Source organism: Furipterus horrens, unplaced genomic scaffold (genome assembly GCF_987537825.1).
Source record: "Furipterus horrens unplaced genomic scaffold, mFurHor1.1.pri manual_scaffold_12, whole genome shotgun sequence".
NCBI classification, from domain to species: Eukaryota; Metazoa; Chordata; class Mammalia; order Chiroptera; family Furipteridae; genus Furipterus; species Furipterus horrens.
In genome coordinates, this window is record NW_028327182.1 from 5,770,739 (window position 1) to 5,785,354 (window position 14,616).

General features: G+C 42.9%; 1 protein-coding gene across 6 annotated transcripts in view; it reads right to left on the reverse strand.

Annotated features, from left to right (window-relative positions):
• The window catches only part of MBNL2 (muscleblind like splicing regulator 2), a 97,899-nt gene that overhangs the window by 8,569 nt on the left and 74,714 nt on the right, over positions 1-14,616 (reverse strand). For 2 of the 6 annotated variants that reach the window (XM_090258738.1, XM_090258736.1), the window contains one exon: positions 13,602-13,637. The exons of 3 other annotated variants lie outside the window; for them this stretch is intronic. In XM_090258738.1, the coding sequence (XP_090114864.1) occupies positions 13,602-13,637 (36 nt within the window). Of the gene's footprint in view, positions 1-12,170; positions 12,281-13,601; positions 13,638-14,616 lie in introns of those variants that run through there. One more of the 6 variants, XM_090258734.1, reaches the window with a different exon arrangement.

A 14,616-nucleotide genomic window follows, 5' to 3' on the forward strand; every position in this document is an offset into this window, starting at 1 on the left:
TTATAAAGCTTCCTATACTTCCAGCAGGAGGAGGGGGAAGGTCTTCCTGTCACACAGCTGCCTGAGGTTTTACGCGCATGCTTCCAGCATCTCCCTTGAATCTCAAAGACACTGAAACACCTGTGAACGTGGCATCTGGCCAGTCCCACAGTTAGAATAGCACTACCTCTGAGCAACGTCATGAGTTAACCTACTGTAGACCAGTCTAGAGACCTATCTGTCAAGTCCATCACTGTCTCTATAGGAAAATTATTTGAGTTCCCAACCAAGTGACAAAGGGAATTTTGAGCAAACAAACATTTAAAAAATTAAGGACTCTCTGCAGATGAAAGAAGGCTATATTCTTCTACTAAATCAAGAAAAATATATGATATTGGGGCCACACTATTTAATAAAATATTCTAAAACATTACAGAAAATATAAAATATTTACCGTGAGATCATTTATAGAAAGATTTATAGCAAGAAAAGTTACCTAGGATTAACTAGGTTGCCCACATCTGAGGCTATTTGTTTGAAGGTGACCTCTGGACACAAAGGTAGAATTTAAGAAAACTTTTTATACTTTTAAAAAACAGTTCATGCAGCGGGCAGCGGGGGGTGGGGGTGGGCAGAGCAATGGAGGGCAACGGGGAAAAAATTGGGGCAACTGTAATGGAACAACAATAAAAAAAAAAAAAGAAATAAAAAAAAGAATAAACGATGTGGCCACAAAAAAAAAGAGAGAGAGAGAGAGAGATTTCTAAGGCGTTCATTTACACCTGCTCTCTTCAATATGGAGTTTTGCCCCTGGTAATACACTGAAGATTCAGGTCAAGAAAAATCCCAGAAGGAAGATCCTGTTGGATTCAACATAAAGGCCCCAGTCCAGCTCAATGCCCCGCCTTTGCACGCACTGCCATTATGTCAGACTTAGAACCCTGGGCACAGTTTTGGCTGTAGTGTTCCTTTTCACAGTGGAGCAGAATGCATAATGAAGCCTGCTAAGAACTGGCTTTTAAGACGCTATGGGCAGAAAAGGAACCAAATGCCAAGACACAGTAAAAGGAACGGTAAGATTAATGTTATGTGCAGGACGTGAAGTACGGCTTTTAAGCATCTTGCACATTTCTCAAACTGGTGGGATGGGTGTCAACAACTGTTGCAGGGAAATCTGTTTTCAGTTTTTTGCCTCTTCCTGTATGTTGTGTGTTGGTCGGGGCGTGGTGGGAGAGGGTGGTGGGGGGGGGAGAGAGAGAGAGAGAGAGAGAGAGAGAGAGAGAGAGAGAGAGAGAGAGAGAGAGAGAGAGAGAGAGAGAGAGAGAGAGAGAGAGAGAGAGAGAACACCACTCAACTGTGTCAAGTCATGGTGCAAGGGAAAAATCAATAGGGATTCTGGAGTGGAATTCCAGGAGGCTTCTCTGTGCCACCAACCAGCTTTGTGACCCTTCTGAGCCTTAGTTTTTCGCTCTGCAGCGTGGTAGGGAATTAAACCAGGTTACCATCTGTCTTCCCTGATAACTCCCCAGGAAGTGCCAAATATCCTGGTGTAATAGATAGCAAAACGGAAAGCAAAGGAAGGAAATAGATACAGGATGAGCGCTCCTACATTCTCTTTTGCTTCTTTATTACTCATTGTCCACGCTCAGAGTTTGGTGGTTAGGCCCATTCTTTCAGCATCTCTACTTTTTGAGATGATCCTTATATGATAATTATTGGGTTGGCCAAAAAAGCCTGTTTAGTCTTTTTTGCCATAAAATAAAAGACATGTTTTTCATTTTTACCAATAACTTTACTGATTTGGATACCTTGAGTCTGTTGGCTATCTCCCGCTATGGGCTTCTAGTGGGTAAAGGCCAGGGGGCTGCTAAACACCTTCCCATGCATAAGGCAGCCCCACAGCAAAGAATTATTTGGCCAAAATGTCAATAGTACCAAGAAATTTCTCAAACCACTTTTGACACATTTGATCAGTCACAGCAGCCTCTTCATACACCACACAAATCTTTTGTGTGTGTGTGTGTGTGTGTGTGTTTTAGTTGCATTTTTGCCTTTCTTGAAATATAAAGCATAATATGCTGAAAATGTTGTGTATATTCTTCCATATTCAATATTAAAATTTGATTTTTGCTGTTGGTCTCACCAACCAACAATATTTTCAGACCATGTCTGATGTCACACTTGGATGTTAAAAGTTCTACTAGAACTTTCTTCTTAAATTGTTAAAACTTTAAAAATCAGTAGTTAAAACTCAGTAGTTGGAAGTTTTTAAGGAAACCATATAAAAAGGTCAATCCCAATCCTACATTGGCCATAGAAATCTCTAACTCAAATATGGTAGACACATAAGAGAACAGGATTTGGAGGCAAGCGAATCTTGCTTCTGAGACTGTCCAGCCACTTTCTACTTCTTTAATCTTAAGTAAATTATTTTTTAAGATTTGGTGTCCTCTGGAAAATGGATAAGACACTTCACAGAGTTATGTTGAGTATTAAATGAAAGAACATATATAAAGTGTCTGATATGTAATAGTGGTTTTTGATGGATGTTGGTTTCCTTTTCTTAGTCTATTTATTTTAAGATTCATAGTCCTACATAAAATTTGGTTTCAACTTCTACTTAAACAGGCATTCAAATAATAGTATTGTACATTTAAATGTTATATGATCTGTATGGCACTCCATATATGTTGGCAATAAACTTGACTTTGATGAGACAAAGATTTTTTTAAATGTCAAATACACTTAGTTCCCTTTCTGTATATGTATAATCTGACCTGTCACCGACAGCTTAATATAGGTGGGATTTCTCTATTTATTTATGAAAGTCCCAACTGTCATTCATATTAATCATTTCAAACTAAGATTTTTTTGTTATAAAAACATGACCAGCCAGTAGCATATGATGATCAATGCTGAGGAGTAGACAGACAGTTAATATCCCACGAGAGGAAGGATCCCCATTCTTTAAAGTTAGACCCAGTTTAATCCCAGCTACCGGGCCTACTAGATGTGTTACCATGGATAAATGATTCAAGGTCTTTTGTTCTTGGTGTTCCTCATCTCTGTAATAGGAATTAAACATCGTCCCTAACTCATGAGTAGTGATGATTAGATAATGTATGTAACAAATGCCTGGTGGGAGCAAGCACACAATGCTACTGTTATCATATGGTAATATTTCACCTGTTTTAATTTCCTAGGCTAAGCTACAAAACATGACTACTTTGACAAGGTACAGCAATTAGTAACAAATCTTAGGTCACTGTGCTTAGAGCCACTCACTGTTGACAGTCACTCTGAACAACCAGTCTTGTCTAATAAACATCCATGCTTCAATTTTCAAACTTTCACCTCTTCTCACGCAGCAGAAAGAATGAGGGAACTTAGGAGTTGATTTTTTTTTTAAAAAGTAACTCTTAAACGCCTTTTTCCAAGGCAAAGGAATACAAAAGGATTTTCTTCTCATTCTTTACACACTCCTTAGATTTTCCAATTTGCCGCCTTTCCTTGTTCAAGGTCACCCCCAATGTCGCAGGGTTCAGAGAAGAGCAGAGAAAAGAGAATGAACAATTGGAATTGATTTAAGATATTCCCTTTCTCCTAAATCCTCATAACTAAAGTGGTTCTCTGGCCCTTTCAAATATCTCAGTGTAACAATGACAAATATTGAAAGGATGACTAATGGAGGAACCATAAAACCATTACTGGAAAAAAAGTATTTGGAGAACAAGAAGGAATTGAGTTTCACATCCCAGGGTATCTTTTTGATTCTTCAAAAATCGTTCTAAATTCTGAGGAGGAAGCAAGCTATTGATTGTTCAAGAAGAATGTATACCTGCATATTCCTGATGGACTGAGGTTTGAGGTGGGAAGGAGGACTAAGCCTGACACGGGGAGATGAATCTTTAACACTTATGTCACCTTGAGTGACTCATTTAGCCATTCTAGGCCCTTCTCATTGTAAAATGAAAGGTCAGGAGCTTGGGGAAAGTTCTCAGTCTGGTTTTGCACATAATAGATGACCTTGGGCAAGTTTCTCAGCGTCTTGAATTTTTCAGTTCTCTCATCTATGGATATATTTTGGGGAGAAGAATAGTCCCATACAGAGCAGTTTTGAGTTTTAATAAGATAATTCATATAAAAGGCTTGGCACAATGGCTTTGGTCAGTGCTTATAAAGGAGGGCTCTTGGGATATCTCCAGAAAACTAGAGTGCTCTGGGCACCTGTGAAGGACCATTTAAAAAGCACTTTCTCAGGAAGGCAGGGTGGGAAAAGAAAAAAGCACTGGTCTAGGCAGGTCGCAGAAAACTGGGTTCTCGCCTTGGTTCTCTCACTATGGATGGAGTGTGGGTGGGTGACCTTGCTGATCTGGGCTCCTGTTCTGATTTATAAGGCAGGTCTCCTCATTTTCCTTTGCGTGTGTGTGTGTCATTGTAGAGAGGGAAGTTTGCTCTCGTGACTTCCTGCCTTTCAGAACTTTGTTGTAGCTGATGCAGTCCTGGGTCACACTGGCACCGCCTGATGTACCTGCGATTACGGGGAAATGAGTGACATTTTACAAAGACCAGCCTAATGATGCTGCTTCCGGAAATGCCTTGTGGTGAGTAGGGGACACTGCCCGTATTGGATTACAGGAGGCTCGCCCACAGAAACTCTGAGGTCTTTAAAAACTCCAGAGCAAGCGGAGGGATCAGAAGAATAATATAATTTCATCACCTAAAGTAAACCAGACAAACGAAAACAACTCTACAGACTATGATGCTGAACGCTGAAGGGTGATGAATTCTAAATGCTAAAAAAAGCTGGTGTTTTCATAAACCAATGTCTGAAAATACCAGTCAACAAATTGTCCTTTACAGTACAAATAAAAGCGAAGACGTGTCAGTGAGAACCATTCTTTTTCTATAGGTCACTGGGAGAACTGTCTTGTCCAAGGTTGATGTGGTGGGGGGAGACGTCAGTGAAATTCACAGGTACATAGACTCTGGAGCAAAGCCTGCCTGAATTTCCCTGAATTTCCCTGTCTCTTTTTTCTCCCAATTTCAACATTCATCAATGAAGTAGCTTCCTCGCCAGTCAATCTGTACTGAGCCTATCCCAGGTTACTCCTTCCCACTCACTTCCAATAGATTAGTGCCTCTGAGTTTCTCATTTAGCATTTCTGTCCCTCTCTCATCCTGCCATTCAAGGCCCTCAATTACCTCACCTCTCCTAACCTACTCAATGGAATTTTCCATAACTGCCCAAATGCACCCCTGCCTTCTCTCTCCCACTCACTGCAGCGTGGCCCAGAACATGTCACGTAGCCCACGTGAGCCAGAGTGCCCCTCTTCTTTAGATCTGAGGTAGTAATGGCTGCTCCATCAGCCTCTGCTGCGGGATAAAGTCCGAGACTGATCCTCAAACTCCTGCCTGACCCTCTCAGGCTATTGGGGAGCAATGGGGGCTGAGAGGTCAGCACTGACTTCCGAGTCAGAGACTTGGGGCCAAATGCAGGCTCTACTATGGATTCGAGCTGTGGCCAAATCTGAGCCTTAACTTTGGCACGTGCACAAGAGGAGGGACAGGACCCATGTGATCGGGTGAAATGGGAGCACCTGCAAAGCACAATGCTGGTGCATTTATAATCCTTTCCTCTTCTCCTATCCCCATGCTCACCCCTGAACTTCCCTGCTACGCAGGAGCCACCTCCCCCGTTCATTAGCAGTCTAATTCCTTCACACCCCCCAAGACTTACCTCCCCACTTTCGGGTTAGGCCCTACCATGGAGTTTACTTCCCATGCAGAGAGGTTTGAGTCTATGACGCTCCCATTTGGTGACACTGTCTGATTGCTTCCCTTCTCTCTGACTAGGCAGTGAGCTCCTAGGTCTCTTCGGCACCTCCCCACGCTCGTGGTTTCTAGAGTGATCAGCAGACTCAGAGCTTGGAAGCCACTGCTGAGAGGGAATGCCCGAAGGGGCTGCCGGGCCAGACCTAATGCCAACTTGCCCTTGACACATGGCGACTGCCATATCTGGTCAGTGGGAGGGACCGCCAGGTTAGCGTGCTGTTCTTATGGTGAAGCAATAAAGATCTCTCCTCTCCATCCCGTCTCACAGACAGATGGGCAACTTCCCCAAACACGCAGGGGCAGCCGCAAGAAGGCGGGCAGTTGGGGCAGGACTTGGGGAGATAAATGCCTAATAAGTTAAAATTTTACTCTGTTCAAGCAACTGTTATTGAAACGAGACCCCGTTCATCTTTCAACTCTTGGCAATGGATCTGAACTGCATTGCAGCTAGTCTTTCCTTAGAAAGCAAGAGCTGGAAGTAAACACATAGAGAAAGGTCTCTATATTCCTTTTGCTCAAAAGAGAAAAACCTCAAATTTAAAAAAAAAACTGAGCATGGTTTTATTACCGTAACAGAAGTCAGAATACTATGGGGAGTATGACTTTTCAATCTAAAAAGATTCCCCCAAATTCCATTAAAATGCAAAAGAAGGTGGGACCAGGACAATCCACCAAGCCGTGGAGTTCCACGCAGAAATCCTTGACATTTTCTCTTAAGCTACATGGAATTGGAACTGATATTAGGTCTTCAGGTGCGATACACAGAAGAATTCCACCCAAGTTCCTCACCGTGAGGTGCAAATTATTCATGGAAAATGAAAATGTATTCGATTACAACACTTATATAACTTAACCTTTCCTTAGAGAATCTGCAAATACATTTATTAATTAAACCTCACGGTAGTCCTGCAACGCAGCGGCTTCTGAGGCAGGAAAACAAACGGTCAATTGTCTTCTTTATTTTCTGCTTTCTTGAAGAGAAAAAATAACCTGCCTCTATATGGCCCTCACAGAGGCAGGTCCACCTAAGACACGGCACCCTGCCTACCTCCCCTCTAAAAACATCTTGACCCCACTAGCAAGTCTGGATTCCAATGCACTAGCTGCATTGCACCATGAAATTTAGACTAAAATTGCCCAGAAGCTTTCACTAATAGCATAAACTGCATGAAAATACTGTAATTTTTATAGGTTTTTTTTTTTTTTTTTACTTGAATAGCTACAGCAGGCTCCATCCAATCTCTCTCTCTCTCTCTCCCTCCCTCTCTCTCTCTCTTACTCACGTTCACCTCTCTCCACAAAATGTTTGATGTGGCAGTTCTGCCTCATATGAACCGACAAGATCCATTACGGAAACGGGACCCCTGCTATAGCTAGAATATCAGCAAAAAGGGAGCTGAACAACCGTAACAGTGCGATGCTGGGATAGATGTCTCAGCCCGAGTACAATGCTTAAGGGTTGGACTCTGACACTTGCTGCCTCGGCCTTTTGGAGCCTAACATACCTGGGGCCCCGCTGCTTTCTCTAATCTGTTCCCAGGACCCCGCAAACCACGAGAAAGGAGTCTTTTCACAGTTTGATCACCCACAGAGGCCAGCCACTTCACCGTGTATTTCAGGAGAGGTATCTGATAGGACGGCCTTCCTCCCACATGGGGGCTTCGCAGAACCAAGATTTCTCTTGTGAAGAAACAGGCCCCAAATCGGGCAAGTGGTGGAGAGTGAGGCATGTTTAATGCCTCCTACCTTCATCTGGCTCTAGTCCTAAGCGCTGGTTTTAAATAATAGATGTTTTATACAATTCTTTGAGATGAGAGTTGGAGTAAAACATGGCCTTGCCTTTCTAGATTTCTTGGTTAGTATAGGCCAACTTTCAAACCCAAGAATCTGTATACAAATAGCTTTGAAATTGTATCCACATTTGTATGTGAGAATAAGTAGACTCTCATGAATTGCTTTTCCCTTTCCTCTCTAGTAATTGGTAGCAGGCCAGACAAAACACAATCTATGGATCTGGTTGCATGCAATTATTTCATATTTCTGATAAGATATTGTTGACATTGATTATCTATAGCAAACTTCTACCAGGCGGTATGTCTGGAAAATGGAATTTTCTGACTTATCAAATATTCCAGTAAATAAAGGGTTGTATGTATATGCTATATTATTAAAAAATTCCCAGCCCGGGCCAGGTGGCTCAGCTGGTTGGAGCATCATCCTGGGCACCAAAAGCCTCCGGGTTCAATCCTCCGTCAGGGCACATACTTAGGTTGCGGGTTTGATGCCCAGTTGGGGCTTGCACAGGAGATGTTTCTCTCTTACATTGATTTTTTTTCTCTCTCTCTTTCTCTCTCTTGCCCTCGCTCTAAAAATCAATACACATATCCTTGGGTGAGGATTAAAAAAAAAAAAAAATTTTCAATAAGCTCTTCCTAAGGCCAACTTTCTACTAAATGGATTTAATCTTTGGGGGAGGGTTCAGAAGATATGACTTCGAGGTCATAATTTTAAAGATGAATTATCACTTTCTGAAGATGTGATTATTGCTTAACATATGGCCAGAAATAGAATTTGATCTCACCAGTTTTAAAGGTAGTGATGGAGTGCTGCATAAAAAAATAAACTTTTAATGCCCAATGTGTAAGAATTTTTCTTCATAGCATGGACTCTTGGCCCATATGCATGAGATAGATCACTGTACCCACTGTCCACACAGCTGTAACTGTGCAAACATGTGTGATATGGATTTTCACCAAATCTGCAGGGACTCTCGCTTCTGAGCAAAGGCCTGGAGGTCTTTGGGATTCTGTGGCTCTGGCGTCTCACTGAGGGAGGGAGTGGGAAGCCACAGGCTTGGGGTCAGCACCCTGGAGGCACCTGAGCACATTGTCCATGCAACTGCCATTCTTGAAGGGGTTCAGCTCAGGTCCCGCAGGGGCAACTTCCTGTGGTTAACCTTTCGGGTCAGCCCAGATTTCCTTTTCTGCCATGTGGCATTGTTTGGACATGTTTTGCCGTAGTGAGAAATAGTTTTTATGTTTCTCTTTGGCTCAAAGTAACTCTCCCTATGTCATGGTCAAAGGCAAGACAAAGTAGGCCACTTGCCAGCTGCTGCCATCCCAGTTTAGGCTGTTGTTAAAGACTCTGCCTGGTCTCGGCAGACTCCCCCGCCTAGAATCCAGCTGCTCACTCTTCCTAGAGTTGTATCTTGTCTGAAAACTCTGCAGTGACCAAATAAGGGCCAAAGGCTTTAACTTGGAGTTACTAGTAAATCTGTTTATTGTATTTTTGTTTACATATCTATCCCCAGAGCCAAATAACCAAAAAATTATTTTATATTTCCCCAAAGTATTTGGGTTTGGTTTTCATATAATTTCAAACTACAAGCCTCAGTTCAGTTAAAACTTCCATTGCTGACACTTTGATTAAGCCCTGAGGATAGAATTGATGGATTTGTTGCCTGTTCTTGACTCACCGGGGGGTTAAGATGTAAAGGAACATTGAACTGGAGGATCTGTCATGAGATGTTTTGGTCTATCTTCTTTCCTTCTATGAATGACTTGTATCTAATTACAGACACCTATGAGATTTGAACTATTTGAACTGACAGCCTAAATTGATCAAATGAACTGAAAACTGTCAAAACCCTCCCACATTTTGTGTCAAAGACAGATCTCTCAGTGGAGGAAAAGAAGGCAGGATGCTTCTCATTCGCTGCACCCTGAAGTCACTTTCTGTGTCTTGTGTTCACCTTGGTACTCCCGGACTTGGGGTCTAGGTAACAGCTAAGGAACCACAGGTGTGTTGAATCTTCGAGCTGGGGAGGGTTTCAACGAGTCTAGTTCTAGTCTTCCTCTCCTAGAGGCGGAAACTGAGATTCATTATATTTCAATGACATAAGGCCCATGAATATGACTCAGTGAGAGTTTAAAGGGTGAAATCGGAAGCTGAGGAGCTTGTCATTTTACAGTTATCAGCGATCTCTGGATTCTGAATCCCTTGGCACGAAAAAGAATCTCCAAGTTCTTTGGTAGCTGCTTGGCTCATTGGAACTTTGTGAAAATACACAGACTATCACATCTGAAAGTTTGTGTTTACAGCTATTTCTTTCTCTGTGGTTTTTCCTGTGCAAGCAGATCTTCATCAAGAGCTGCTAAAGGATTTCCCTTTGCCATCGACCCAGCAACGATTCCATTCAGCACTGCAAAACACAGAAGCTCGAATTCTTGAAGCTCTGTCAGGTACTCTTTTAATTACACGTCTTTGGGTTTCATCGAAGTTAAACTTGTTAGTGTCTTTGCCAATTACACTCTGCTGTAAAATGATATATTTCAGCTTCTCAGTCGTTCATATTTTCTACCCCTGCCTCACTACACACATATATAAGCCTACATATTTGTATATAATCTCTCTTTCAAAGTTCTTTCTACCAAAGGAGAAAAAAAAAAAAAATCACTTGGCTGGAAACATATTTATGTTACATGATCAAGCATTTACCCTAATAAAATAAATTTTCCTAAAATAATACATGCTCAAGTATTTATCATCATAATCTAATTTTTCCGAAAACTCCAAAGTATGTCTTTTTCTGGACTTCCTTTCCATGCGTGGAAAAGATCTCTCTGTATTAGAAGGGCTTAACTTGTCACATGATACAGGTAAAATCTCACTATCACCAACAGTGCTCCATCATACTTCAAACTTGTTTTCTTTCTCGCTTTGTAACATCAATTCTGTCAAAAATCAGAAAACGTGGTTCAAGAAGGCAGGGCTTACCCATGAAGGAAACAGATACCCAGCTTTCCTACTAAGAAAGAGTAAGTGAGAAGATGGGCTTTGAACCGAATAACCGCAGGATGCAAACTGCCTCTGTCTTCTCCCATCCGGCATTAAAACAAACAAACCAGCAAGGAAACAAACCAAGTCCCCCACTAAGAATCTTATTTGCTGCTCTTCCTGATATCTGTTTTGAAGCTGAGCTGTCTTTCCTTAGAGGTAGGTCAGCATCTCTGAGGAGGTAAGTAAGGAAACGAACACCTGTCAATCACGTGTACTTGCCTGTGAGCCCAGGTGGCCTCGCTCCCTCTCTCCCCTATTCTTTCCCGCCCGTCACAATTCAGGGGGCACAGTGAGACGCCTCGTGGGGTTTTATTTTGAGTCCTTCATTCAAGTGCATCCGCACCTATCTTTTCACGGACGGGACCTAGAGCACTGGGCTTGCTTATTCCCTTGACCACGGAAAAGAAGTGTGAACCTGCCCTTCCCACCTGCGGAAGGCATTTTGGAGTCTGACATTTCTGCCCTGACACAAGTTATTCTAGTTTTTCTCATTAGCGGGGACCTCCCCTCCAGCATACTCCTCCTATATTTCTTTTTATCTTTTGTCAGGACGTTGATTTTATCTAAAACAAAGAAACAAACAAACAAAAAAGAGAAATAAATCCCCAAACTAAGCTAAAAACAAAACAAAAAATCCCCTTCTCTGAAGGGCGGGCGGGCACAGTGGCCTGCTTTTCTGGGACAGGGGAGGGTGGACACGGACTCACCCTCCCCTCCAAACCAGGAGCACCTGTCTGCGAGGTGGTTGGCCAGGGTCAGGGCCACGGTCGGCCGGGGGCCCCCGGAAGGGCGAGGAGCCGAGCGTCCCTCGCTGAGAAGTGGGACCTCCGCGGTGTCAGGGGCACGTGCATTAAAGCGACAGCGGTGAACATCCCCACGCCGTCCCAGCCGGCCTCCGGGAGCTCCTCCGCCGCCGCTTTCTGAGCAGGTGGCCCAGGGGGGCCCGGGCGCGCGGGGGCGCACTGGGGCGCACACGTGTCCAAGGCGGAATGTTCGCCCGGGGCGTCCGGACCTCAAACCCCATAAAAAGGGGAGACTGAGAATTCTAAGAGGAGAAGTTTTGTCCCCCCGAAACAGATGCACCCGGTCACAACGGGCCGGTTCTGCAGCGCCCCCGCGGGAGAGAGCGCTGTCCCCTCTCCGGGGCGCGTCACCAACCACGGGGCGCATCACCAACCACGGGGCGCGTCACCAACCACGGGGCCCGCCCGCAACGCTCGTCCTAGGAGCCATGTCTCAGCCTGTCGGGTTAATCACACAATATTAGGTACGAAAACAAACAGGGCCACACAAAACATAGCTACATCATTATTGGCAGTAAATGTTAACTCTAAATAAGTGCAACCTGTCCACCGATGCTTGCTCTCCACTCGTTAACGAAAATAAAAAATTTGATGGAGACACGTGAAAAAAAAAAAATTCTCACCGAGAATTTTTTTTTTCTTTTCTTTTCTTTTTTTTTTTTTTTTTTAAACATCAGCACTCATTTAGAGTTCGGGGTTCGTGAAAGAAAGCTTTAAAAGGAGCAAACCTGATTGGCTGTGGCTGTTGCTGCGAAGGGGACACTGGTTGCAGGCGTTGCTGCTGCAGAGACAGTGGCGGACGTAGCGCTGTGCATCATGGGTACTTTCAGGAGGGGAGCCATGGGAGCAATGAACAGGAGGGAGTAGCATTACGGGCAGAGAAGTGGGATGGCGGCGGTGGCGGTCAGCGCGGCAAGCCATCATGGGTTAAACCAGCAGATGGCATGCAATCACAATGCAAAGCAAGGAAGCGGGGGAGAGAAATAAAAAAAAAAAAAAAAAAAGGGAAAATAGCTTATTACAAGTACAATTAAAGGAAGGTTTTCAAACACCATCAGGGATTCCCAGAAAGGCCAAAGCCGAGGGCTTTGGGGGATGTATTTACAAACGGTTTACGTCTAGCAAAAAGGATCGTGGTTCCCCATTCCGAGCCTAACGGGGTCTGGAAGGATCGCGGCTTCTAAGCACGGGAAAGGTCGTGTCCCGGGAAGTCAGGGTATATCGTAGTCATTGTTCATCACAGTTCTAAAATGTCAAAGGTTCAATATGGAGGCATAATTTGGGATAGGATATATATATATATATTTTTTTTTTAGAATTTATTGTGGTTAAGGTCAACTTTTTTTTTTTTGGTCAGTTGGGGGCTGCTTGTTTGAACTCACATGACTGGGGGTTGTGGTTTATTTGGGTCAATAAAGTCTGCAGCAAAATCATGGCCTTCATGTAAATTCTAACATGGTTACTGAGAAATAGCCAGACAAATCTGGCCAATGCCTGCTTTTCTTTACTCTAAGTAGCACTAATGCATACGTCCTAAAGACAGACTTCTGTGCGGTTAACGGTCTGCTATTCAAGGTTAATATCTAAGGGAAAGCTAAGGTTCAAATCATCATCACAAATAAAGCAATGCAAAACTAAAAAGAATAATAAGCAAAGCAGGTCAGATATTTGTTTTTAAAATACATCCATTTATAATTTAAAAAAAAATACTTCTGGGAAACTCTGATAATTCTAACACACAGCAAAGAGGAGATAAAGGCACACCACTATGAAACTTTAAAACATTGATTGATGAAATTAGCCTGCCTCTCTGATAAAGTAAGCTTTTCTTTTTTCCCCTTTGGCTAAAACATATACACTATAAAGAGAACAAAATACAGATCAGTTAAAAGCAGACTCGTACTTGTGGTTTTATGTCTTGTAGCGGTCGCTGTACTGCAGCGGTGGTTCTAGTCACATTAAAATGGTCATTTTCTTAAATATACAAGTACATTTAACAAACTTATACATTAACTCTAAAGCCAAATACGTCTTCAGGTCTACCATTTCCTAAAGCATTTCTACCATCTCTGAAATAAATTTCAAGCAAGTGAAGGTATTGTACATCATATCAAAGGCAAATAAAAAAAAAGGTTGAAACCTACCAATACTGGTAGCGGGTGTCATGCACAACACTGAGCCTGCATGTCATGCAATGGTAGGTGGGAAAAGTGGATAAAGGGAAAGAAACAGGTTAGCGGTTTAGAGTTAACATTCAGAGTGAGATTAGATTGAAGCACAACCAGAAATAAGTAGGGTTAGTTAACACAGTCTTTTAGAGCCATTCACATTTCCAGTACTGACACAAATATATCTGACTCATTTTAAGCCAATAGTATTCAGAACGCACTCCTTGGACTGCTTTCCACACTTTCTTTTCATACCCATCGACATGATTCTCATAAGAATGACATGTGATAAGGCTGCTGCGTCCTTTCTCAAAGACCTCAAAGTACTTGACAGATATTATCAGGTTAATTCTCCAAGGTAGGAAGTGGATATTTTACAGATGAAAAATCTGAGGCATAGTAACGACCCCAAGGTCATGCGTTCTGTGAATCAAGGGTAAGGCTAGGAATAGAGTTCTGTTCCTAAATCCAGGTCAGGTTTTGCGTTCACAGGATCACACCGACTGTATTGCATTATAGTCTCCTTGTTTGGTTATAAAAGGTTCTGTGTCAATAGCAATAGGATAATAAAAACAGTAATTAAGACTCTGGATCCTCTAAATCAGGTGAATTTTAGATTATTCCCTCCATGGCAGGAAGACGGAGGTTCCGGCGACAGAATGACCTGTGGCCAGCAGTAAAATCTAAACACTGCAGAGGCAAAACAGTGCAGAATTGGGGCCGAGTAAGGACCAGGGTTAGGAGTTTTTGTCATAGCTGCTTTTGGGTGACCTTTGAGGGGGACCTTTGGCAAAATTCCTTGGGAACCTCAAGTTGGTGTCTAAGTGGGTAAGCGGGAGGTGGGGGAGGGAGGATTTTAGCCCTTCCTTGCCAGTGGGTGGTCTTATTAATGTACTTGAATCAGAAAATTCTGACCGTAAATACTGACATGTCTTGTGGAGGACTGAAAAAAGAACTGTATTAAAAATACTTCTCTACTTTTGGTTCAGTT